This window comes from Nannobrachium achirus, assembly GCF_963921795.1.
Source record: "Nannobrachium achirus genome assembly, chromosome: 14".
NCBI classification, from domain to species: Eukaryota; Metazoa; Chordata; class Actinopteri; order Myctophiformes; family Myctophidae; genus Nannobrachium; species Nannobrachium achirus.
In genome coordinates this window covers 19144220-19155409 of record NC_137821.1, presented here as the reverse complement: position 1 = coordinate 19155409, position 11190 = coordinate 19144220, and the positions used below count along the sequence as shown (strand labels likewise).

Below are 11190 nucleotides of genomic sequence, written 5' to 3'. Positions count from 1 at the left end.
TCACTAGGTCTTCGACAGGGTTGACAAAAGACCTAGAGTCGAAACGCGTTGGCTGCCTTGCACGATTCAACCTTAAAGGACAGATTGTAATTCTAATTGGATTGTAATTAGAGTAAAGAAAAGATGAGTGTTAAAATGTTTTCTTTTACTGCTTTCTGTTGTTTTATCCATTTTAGATTTTCAGTGGGTGGGGGCATGCGTACGGTACAAGTGGCTAAATATGTCTTTTTAGACACAAAATATGAGCCGACAAATTATTTATTATTTACAGCAACACTACTAGCCCCCATAAGTCACACCTAACCATGAAAGGAAACCATGCGGTGCATGTAGGGAATGGGCTTATTATGTCATATAAAAACACATATTTAGCCACTTGTATGCAAGTCCCCAAACACTGAAATCAAACTGGCTAAAATGGATAAAACGATAGAAAGAAGTAAATGAAAATATGTTTTTCTCTTATTACATTCTAAAATATGAACCGTTGTTGTAAAAAATAAAAAAAAGTTGTCCTTTAAAATGCAGACCTCAAACCACACTGATATGGACTTGGTCATTCATTGAAGCGTGCAACATAAGCAAACTACAAGGAATAGGAGAACAAATATTTACATTTTTATCAGTACATTTTAAGCCGTGGGAGTTTCTCTATCAAGGAAAGAAAAATAAAGAATCAAGAAACGCATTTAAAGAGTAATTTATTAATATGTGCCATACTCATACAGTATATTAAACCAACATTTCCTCAGTAGGCTATAGTAGGAGATGGGGAAAACTGAAACGTTTAAAAATCCTGCAGGCAGATTGCTACTAAAAGACAGGCTTATCCAGAGCCTTCATGATCTTCTGGACCCAGGGGAGAGTAGGATCCATGCATATGTCTTTTCCCTTCTTTCTGACCACCCTGTGCAAGAAACAAGAAAACTTTAATCTTGCTATAATGGTGGCACTTTGTGACTTATGTCAACTTTGAATTGTGTGTGTGTGTGTGTGTGTGTGTGTGTGTGTGTGTGTGTGTGTGTGTGTGTGTGTGTGTGTGTGTGTGTGTGTGCGCGCGCGCCTGGGTGTGTGTGTGTGTGTGCGTACATGCATACACATACTAATGTACAACACTTACATGATTCTGCTTTTGGACACCTATCATCTGTCCAGTAATAAGACGTCAGACGTCCAATGAAGCGACTGATGTCATTTGGCATTGGGTAGAACGTGAAGCAGCAGTTATGGGGGCCAGTTTCATCTGTGTACACATTTATTTGTTAATTATAAAAACAGCCTTTTACGACATGTAATTGAAAACAGAGATTATACAGTACAAAAATGTTAAGAACATTTTGTGCACTCTTTGGTTGAGAAAATAACAAATAAATAAACTGAGATTATACAGTACTTTAAATTTTGTGCACTTGAGAAAATAACAACATATGTTTGTCATAGACCAAGGTCACCTTCAACTTACCGTCGGCTGTCACGGAGCAGTACAGAGCAGCTCCTATCAGTATGCAAAGCAGGACAATGTGACGGCTTCCATGGTCACAACTTCGTGCAGAGGATGATGGATGGATAATAGTCCTTTGTGATATCTATCAGAGCAAAGTGCAACTGTAACAGGAGGGAGGTGAGGTGTGCCCTAATAATGTACCCAAACATGCCCCACCCCAACCCCGCTATAACTATTTCTCCGCTTACGCTAGCCTATCAAGTTCACACTTCTGGGCATGAATGCATGATGAACGTATTCTAAAACCTAATACTTCACACCCACATGTATTTCTAGTGATCTTCATTTCCTTCCCGCAATCGTTTGTTCTCTTAACGGAGTAGTTCACCCCTAAAATGACTTCTTCTTTCTTCTATTGATTAGTCACACCATGGAGACTTGAGTTCAATAATATTTTTTTTGCATTTGTCGTATTCCTAAGACAAAAAAAATATTATAGTAAATGTACCCCCATTTATTCTGGATGGGGAATGCATGGGCCTGGATGGGGACCCAAATACAAGGCCCTGGATGGGGACCCAAATGCATTTGTGTGAGAATCAATGGGGGGGTAAATTTAAATGTACCCCCATTGATACTCACACAAATGCATGGCTTGTTTCAATTAAGATCCTTTCTTTTTTTGGCCCAAAGTCATTCTAATGATATCTCCCTAGTATGACTTGGGCCATTACAGGCTACTAAAGGGACAGGAACAGCATGATCCTTTTCATGAGAGATAGGCGATTTTACCAGAGGCAACCAGTGTCACGAGGAGATGAGTCAAGAAGTTACTGTATAGGCTATTAGTTTAAGGTGACAATAATATGATCTCATCTGAAATTGATAAACACTAGGTTTAAGGTCATACTCACACAGTTTAGGTTAAACTATTGGTCAAACTCAAATAAAATGGTGAACTATCTTTAATGACAAGACAATTGTTTATACTAACATTTAAACAAAAATAGAAGCACACTATGCTATTCTCTTTATCAGCAACTGAATTGACCAATGTGTTTCAACACTAGGTCTTCGACAGGGTTGACAGAAGAGTCGAAACGCATTGGTTGCCTTGCTCAATATAACTTTAAAATGCAGAACTCAAACCACACTGATATGGACTTATTCATGCATTGAAGTGTGCAACACAAGCAAACTACAAGACATAGAAGAACAAATATTTCGATTTGCATCTGTCTCTTTTAAGTACATTTAAGCCATGGCAGTTTCTCTATCAAGGACAGAAAAATAAAGAATCAGGAAACATATTTAACAAAGCAATTTATTAATATGTGCCAGGGAATGTATACTGTACATTTTAGCTTAAATAAATATCACAAAAAATAAAACATGAGGACAAAACATTTGGCTGCACTGGCTTCACTCAGAACTTGCATTTGTGACATTCATCCTATTACACTAAATTATTAGCAAAGATGTCCTCAAACTATAGCCTATTAAACCAACATTTCCTCAGTGTAAGAGATGGGGAAGACTGAATACTGCAGGCAGATTGCTACTAAAAGCTAGGCTTATCCAGAGCCTTCATGATCTTCTTGACCCAAGGGAGAGTAGGATCCATGCAAATCTTCTTGTTCTTCTTTGTGACCACACTGTGCAAGAAACAAGAACATATTAATGTTGCTACGTATAAAGGTGGCACTTTGTGACTTACGTCAACAACAACAATTGCTTAATAAAATAATGTGTGTTTGTGTGTGTGTGTGTGTGTGTGTGTGTGTGTGTGTGTGTGTTTGTGTGTGTGTGTGTGTGTGTGTGTGTGTGTGTGTGTGTGTGTGTGTGTGTGTGTGTGTGTGTGTGTGTGTGTGTGTGTGTGTGTGTGTGTGCGCGCACACACAACACTTACATGACTCCTGCTTTTGCACACCTAGAATCTGTCCTGTAATAAGACTCCAGATATTTAATGAAGCGATTGATGTCCTTTGGCTTTGGGTAGTGGAATGTGAAGCAGCAGTTATGGGGGCCAATTTCATCTGTGTACACATTTATTTAATCATTATAAAAGCAGCCTTTTATGACATGTAACTGAAAACAGAGATTATACAGTACTTTAAACATTTTGTGCACTCTTTGGTTGAGAAAATAACAACATATGTTTGTCATAGACCAAGGTCACCTTCAACTTACCGTCGGCAGTCACAGAGCAGTACAGAGCAGCTCCAATCAGGATGCAAAGCAGGACAATGTGACGGCTTCCCATGGTCACAACTTCGTGCAGAGGATGATGGATGGATAATAGTCCTTTCTGATACTTATCAAGAGCAAAGTGCAACTGCAACAGGAGGGAGGTGAGGTGCGCCCTAATAATGTACCCAAACATGCCCCACCCCAACCCGGCTGTAACTATTTCTCCGCTTACGCTAACCTATCAAGTTCACACTTCTGGGCATGAATGCATGATGAACGTATTCTAAAACCTAATACTTCACACCCACATGTATTTCTAGGTGATCTTCATTTCCTTCCCGCAATCGTTTGTTCTCTTAAAGGAGTAGTTCACCCCTAAAATGACTTCTTCTTTCTTCTATTGATTAGTCACACCACGGAGACTTGAGTTCAATAATATTTTTTTTTGCATTTGTCGTATTCCTAAGACAAAAAAATATTATAGTAAATGTACCCCCATTTATTCTGGATGGGGACCTACCGTAAATGCATGGGCCTGGATGGGGACCCAAATACAAGGCCCTGGATGGGGACCCAAACGCATTTGTATGAGAAGCAATGGGGGTAAATTTAAATGTACCCCCATTGATACTCACACAAATGCATGGCTTGTTTCAATTGAGATCCTTTCTTTTTTTGACCCAAAGTCATACTAATGATATGACCTGGGCCATTACAGGCTACTAAAGGGACAGGAACAGCATGATCCTTTTCATGAGAGATAGGTGATTTTACCAGAGGCAACCAGTGTCATGAGGAGCTGAGTCAAAAAGTTACTGTATAGGCTATTAGTTTAAGGTGACGATAATATGATCTCATCTGAAATTGATAAAATGATGAATTATCTTTAATGACAAGACAATTGTTTATACTAACATTCAAACAATAGAAGCACACTTTGTAATTCTCTTTATCGGCAACTGAATTGACCAATGTGTTTCAACACTAGGTCTTCGACAGGGTTGACAGAAGACCTACAGTTGAAACGCATTGGTTGCCTTGCTCAATATAACTTTAAAATGCAGAACTCAAACCACACTCATATGGACTTATTCATGTATTGAAGCGTGCAACATAAGCAAACTACAAGGAATAGGAGAACAAATATTGACATTTTTATCAGTACATTTTAAGCCGTGGGAGTTTCTCTATCAAGGAAAGAAAAAGACAGAATCAAGAAACGTATTTAAAGAGCAATTTATTAATATGTGCCATACTCATACAGTATATTAAACCAACATTTCCTCAGTAGGCTATAGTAGGAGATGGGGGAGACTGAAAAGCTTAAAAATCCTGCAGGCAGATTGCTACTAAAAGACAGGCTTATCCAGAGCCTTCATGATCTTCTGGACCCAAGGGAGAGTAGGATCCATGCATATGGGTTTGCCCTTCTTTGGGACCACCCTGTGCAAGAAACAAGAAAACATTAATCTTGCTATAATGGTGGCACTTTGTGACTTATGTCAACTTTGAATCGTGTGTGTGTGTGTGTGTGTGTGTGTGTGTGTGTGTGTGTGTGTGTGTGTGTGTGTGTGTGTGTGTGTGTGTGTGTGTGTGTGTGTGTGTGTGTGTGTGCGTACATACTACAACAACACTTACATGACTCCTGCTTTTGCACACCTAGGATCTGTCCTGTAATAATACTCCAGACGTTTAATGTAGCGATTGATGTCATTTGGCTCTGGGCGGAATTGGAAGCAGCATGGACCGTAAATCTCATCTGTGTACACATTTATTTGTTAATTATAAAAACAGCCTTTTATGACAAACAGAGATTATACAGTACTATAAGGGTTAGGAACATTTTGTGCACTCTTTGGTTGAGAAAATAACAACATATGTTTGTCATAGACCAAGGTCAACTTCAACTTACCGTCGGCTGTCACAGAGCAGTACAGAGCAGCTCCAATCAGAATGCAAAGCAGGACAATGTGACGGCTTCCCATGGTCACAACTTTGTGCAGAGAACGATGGATGGATAATAGTCCTTTCTGATATTTCTCAAGATCAAAGTGCAACTGCAACAGGACTCAGGAGGGAGGTGAGGTGCGCCCTAATAATGTACCCAAACATGCCCCACCCCAAACCCTCTATAACTATTTCTCTGCTTACGCTAACCTATCAAGTTCACACTTCTGGGCATGAATGCATGATGAACGTATTCTAAAACCATACTTCACACCCACATGTATTTCTAGGTGATCTTCATTTCCTTCCCGCAGAGCAAGCATTTGTTCTCGTAAAGGATTAGTTCACCCCCAAAATGACCTTTTTCCCCCCTATTGATTAGTCACACCATGGAGACTTGAGTTCAATAAAAAAACAATTGAATTTGTCGTATTCCTAAGACAAAATTGTATTATGTTGTAAATTTACCCCCATTGATTCTGGATGGGAACCTAAATGCATGGGCCTGGATGGGGACCCAAATACAAGGCCCTGGATGGGGACCCAAATGCATTTGTGTGAGAATCAATGGGGGTAAATTTAAATGTACCCCCATTGATACTCACACAAATGCATGGCTTGTTTCAGTTAAGATCCTTTCTTTTTTTGGCCCAAAGTCATACTAATGATATGACCTGGGCCATTACAGGCTACTAAAGGGACAGGAACAGTATGATCCTTTTCATGAGAGATAGGCGATTTTACCAGAGGCAACCATTGTCACGAGGAGCTGAGTCAAGAAGTTACTGTATAGGCTATTAGTTTAAGGTGACGATAATATGATCTCATCTGAAATTGATAAACACTAGGTTTAAGGTCATACCCACACAGTTTAGGTTAAACTATTGGTCAAACTCAAATTAAATGATGATGAACTATCTTTAACTAGCCCTTACCCGTTCAAAGATATGAGCTCCAAAATGATGTGCAGTGTGTGGGTTATGGGATGTGCACTGTGCATACAGTATATGAGGGATGGAAAGTAACTTTAACTGGTGCTTGCATGATAATATGTAGGAGCATCAATGTAAGAAATACCCGTTTCGTTTAATGGCTACCCCCCCCCCCACCCACCCGCCCGCCTGCGCACACACCCGCCTGCCTGCACACACACACACACACACACACTCCCCTCCCATAACTTGTGGGACCTTGAGGAAACCGCATCATCTGAGGGGCCCACCCTTTCCAGAGCTCGTACAGCTCCCAAACAAAATCAGGTGTCATCAGCAACAATCAGATATTACAAAAAAAAATTGATATGAGCTATAATCCAGTATTTTTTAAGGATTGTCAGATGATTATACTGCCTCATGTCCCACAAGTTATGGGAGGGGAGTGTTTTTTTCCAAGCCACGCACACTCACACATATTGGGAGTTTGAACATCAATTGTGAAACCCGACCTAAAAATCACACCATAGCACAGTGGGAGCATAATAACTTGATTTCAAGGAAAAAACTTGTGGGTTCCAGCGTTTGGGCCTCACAAGTAGAAAAGGGCCCCACAAGTAGCGTAGAATTCCTCATTTTGGAACCCACATTTGATGGGAGAGCAGAGCACACACACACACACACACACACACACACACACACACACACACACACACACACACACACACACACACACACACACACACACACACACACACACACACACACAGAGAGAGCTGGTTAAACATGTTGCCTCATGCTAGATGCAGAATAGATGTGCCTCATGCTAGATGCAGAATAGATAGTAGATACACCATAAAAATGCTAATATACAGCATACGATTTGTGAAAGTGACAAACGGGCTTCACAGTTATGTCAGGTGTGTTCATATGCTTATGGTGATGCGATTTCAGATCAATTGCTCCAGCCACTGAGGAGAAACGCTGTGACAGACACTCAGACACTCACTCAGACACTCACTCAGACATTCGCAAAATTATAGTATAGATGTCAAGACAATTTTTTATACTAACATTTAAACAAAAATAGAAGCACACTATGTAATCCTCTGTATCAGCAACTGAATTGACCAATGTGTTTCAACACTAGGTCTTCGAAAGGGTTGACAGAAGACCTAGTTGAAACGCATTGGTTGCCTTGCTCAATATAACTTTAAAATGCACAACTCAAACCACACTGATATGGACTTATTCAAGCTTTGAAGTGTGCAACATAAGCAAACTGCAAGACAGAAGAACAAATATTTCAGTCTCTTTTAAGTACATATAAGCCATGGCAGTTTGATTGATTGATTGATTGAAGACTTTATTAGAAGTTTGCATAGAAAAAGGTACAGTTTCATGACGGTACAGTTCACTGGTACAAAGTCAACTAAAAGGAGATCCTAGGAAAGCACTTGGCTTATTTACACAGGAAACCATCGAAATATCATATAACATTGAATGACAGACGGATAGAACACGGTACTATGCAGTAGATATATCAGGCGAAAATAAAATAAAAAAGAGAAATATACAGTATATTTTTCTGTCTATCAAGGACAGAAAAATAAAGAATCAGGAAACGTATTTAACAAAGCAATTTATTAATATGTGCCAGTGGATGTATACTGTACATTATAGCTTAAATACATTTAAAAAAATAAAACATGAGGACAAAACATTTGGCTGCTTATTCACTCAGAACTTGCATTTGTGACATCTATTACACTAAATTATTAGCAAAGATATCCTCACCCTATCATTTCCTCAGTATGAAATGGGGAAGACTAAAAAGTTTAAAATTACTGCAGGCAGATTGCTACTAAAAGCTAGGCTTATTCAGAGCTTCCATGATCTTCTGGACCCAAGGGCGAGTAGGATCCCAGAAGGAGCGAATACACTTCCCGGATCCATGCAGATCTTCTTGTCCTTCTTTGTGACCACACTGTGCAAGAAACATAATGGTGGATCTTTGTGACTTATGTCAAGAACAACAATTGCTTATAAAATATTTTTTTATGTGTGTGTGTGTGTGTGTGTGTGTGTGTGTGTGTGTGTGTGTGTGTGTGTGCGTGCGCGTGCGTGTGTGCGTGCGTGCGTGCGTGCGTGCGTGCGTGCGTGCGTGCGTGCGTGCGTGTATATACCGTACACACATACAACACTTACATGACTCCTGCTTTTGGACACCTAGCATCTGTCCAGTAATAAGACTTCAGACGTCCAATGAACGTCCTGATGTCATTTGGCATTGGGTAGAATGAAAAGCAGCATTTATCAGGGCCAATTTCATCTGCGTACAAATGTATTTGTTAATATATGTTTATGAATGATGGAATTATACAGTACTGTACTGTAAGTGTAAACATTTTGGTGCACTCTTTGGTTGAGAAAATAACCTGTGTTTGTCAAGGACATGTCGACATGCACATCGACTTACCGTCGGCTGTCACAGAGCAGTACAGAGCAGCTCCTATCAGGATGCAAAGCAGGACAATGTGACGGCTTCCCATGGACACAACTTCGTGCAGAGGATGATGGATGGATAATAGTCCTTTCTGATACTTATCAAGAGCAAAGTGCAACTGCAACAGGAGGGAGGTGAGGTGCGCAATGTACCCAAACATGCCCCACCCCAACCCGGCTATAACTATTTCTCCGCTTACGCTAACCTATCAAGTTCACACTTCTGGGCATGAATGCATGATGAACGTATTCTAAAACCTAATACTTCACACCCACATGTATTTCTAGGTGATCTTCATTTCCTTCCCGCAATCGTTTGTTCTCTTAAAGGAGTAGTTCACCCCTAAAATGACTTCTTCTTTCTTCTATTGATTAGTCACACCACGGAGACTTGAGTTCAATAATATTTTTTTTGCATTTGTCGTATTCCTAAGACAAAAAAATATTATAGTAAATGTACCCCCATTTATTCTGGATGGGGACCTACCGTAAATGCATGGGCCTGGATGGGGACCCAAATACAAGGCCCTGGATGGGGACCCAAATGCATTTGTGTGAGAAGCAATGGGGATACATTTAAATTTACCCACACAAATGCATGGCTTGTTTCAATTGAGATCCTTTCTTTTTTTGGCCCAAAGTCATACTAATGATATGACTTGGGCCATTACAGGCTACTAAAGGGACAGGAACAGCATGATCCTTCGATTTTACCAGAGGCAACCAGTGTCACGAGGAGCTGAGTCAAAAAGTTACTGTATAGGCTATTATTTTAAGGTGACTGATGGAATTTTGGATCATATTCCATATGGATAAACAGTTTTCCCCAATCATAATAAAATACTCCACACACAAGAAATGATGAATGTCCACACCAGGGAATATGCGTTTTTGTGTTGAAGTTTAGTCAGAGTTCAAAGTACTGTACAAGTACAGTATAGAGCATTTTCTCACCCATAGTTTCTCTGAGTGACAAAGCATAATGATTCACAGATATATGGAGTTTACAGAATACATTAGTCACATTCTGATTGGACAATTAAACATAACATGGATGGGATGTTGTTGTGACTGAGTCTCATGGACTCAGAAGCCAAGGATGTAGAATGTTTTGGCGTTTTTATTATCCCGTGTCCTGGACACTTTGACATTTCTGGTCAATCTTTCTGTCCCTGGAGTGGGGCAGATTCTCGTCTCGTGCATTAGTTAATTAGATCAAAACATCATGGCATTGACTTTTAACACTGAGAATGATATCTATACCATGTTAAACAACAATAACATATTTACTATCAATTCCCTCCTGAGATAGCATTTGAAGTGTTAAATGTCAAGGCAGCATAAACAACAAGGGAAGAAAACATGGGTTAAACTTTTTTTTTTAAGTATTTGAAACAGAACATAATAGTTGAACAGTTTAAATCAAAAACATTTCGATAGATTTTAAGAGGAGAGTCAAAAGAACTGTATATTTTCCAAAGGTATTTAAGTCAGAATATCATAATTGAACTTTGTTTTTTTTAAAGTAGAGGTAAAAGATTTTTATTGTCTTAATTATTAATTATTATATATATGTATTTTACAAAGGTTCAATGTGTCCAAGATTGATTGGAAATTATCCATGTCAAGCAAGATAAAAACACATCAGCATCACGCTCCCGGGTGGTTATTACAATTTGGGGCCGATTTTAGTCAAAACAAGACGAACTTGACTCTTTACCATAATTTAGGTTAAAGACAAAAGCATTCAAAATGTATTTAGACAGCATCCGAAAATCAGCCGTTTGGCGGTCATAATTCGTACACCTCCGAGGTTACCTTTAGGTAATGAGTGGTCTTAATTGTCCCTGCAGGTTGGGGACATTTATAGTGAGGTGTCAAACCGGAGCCGCCTTAAAGCCAACTGTCTATTCCTCCTTACTGGCTTTTGTCCGAGTCAAGGTCTGAAAGAAAACACTTTACAGCGGGAAAACGTGTGTGATGCAGTTTCATACTCACGAAATACATATGGACTTTTCAATCATCCTTTTTGACATTTCCACTTTGGACAGACATGTAGTGAAGTATGTGTCTGTCAAATCATTCTCAATTATCATCTCAAAATATCTTTATCTGTAAGACAAGGGAAAAGACCACTTAAGTCTTTCGGACCTCCATTTAAGGCGCAGTCCC

The 11190-nt window shown here is 39.5% G+C and overlaps 1 protein-coding gene and 1 long non-coding RNA gene across 2 annotated transcripts; both read right to left on the bottom strand.

Annotated features, from left to right (window-relative positions):
- Positions 1-2989: 2989 nt before the first annotated feature.
- Positions 2990-3727, bottom strand: LOC308298430 (C-C motif chemokine 2-like). Its single transcript, XM_080742022.1, has 3 exons — positions 3635-3727; positions 3354-3480; positions 2990-3099 (listed from the first exon to the last, which is right to left on the bottom strand). The coding sequence occupies exons 1-3, from the start codon at positions 3705-3707 to the stop codon at positions 3006-3008; spliced, it is 294 nt and encodes a 97-aa protein (XP_080598148.1). The 5' UTR covers positions 3708-3727; the 3' UTR covers positions 2990-3005.
- A 1223-nt stretch (positions 3728-4950) lies between these two features.
- LOC308298468 lies at positions 4951-5673 on the bottom strand. Its single transcript, XR_013962720.1, has 3 exons — positions 5547-5673; positions 5273-5393; positions 4951-5077 (listed from the first exon to the last, which is right to left on the bottom strand). It is a non-coding gene; the product is annotated as an uncharacterized lncRNA (long non-coding RNA).
- Between the last annotated feature and the right edge of the window lie 5517 nt (positions 5674-11190).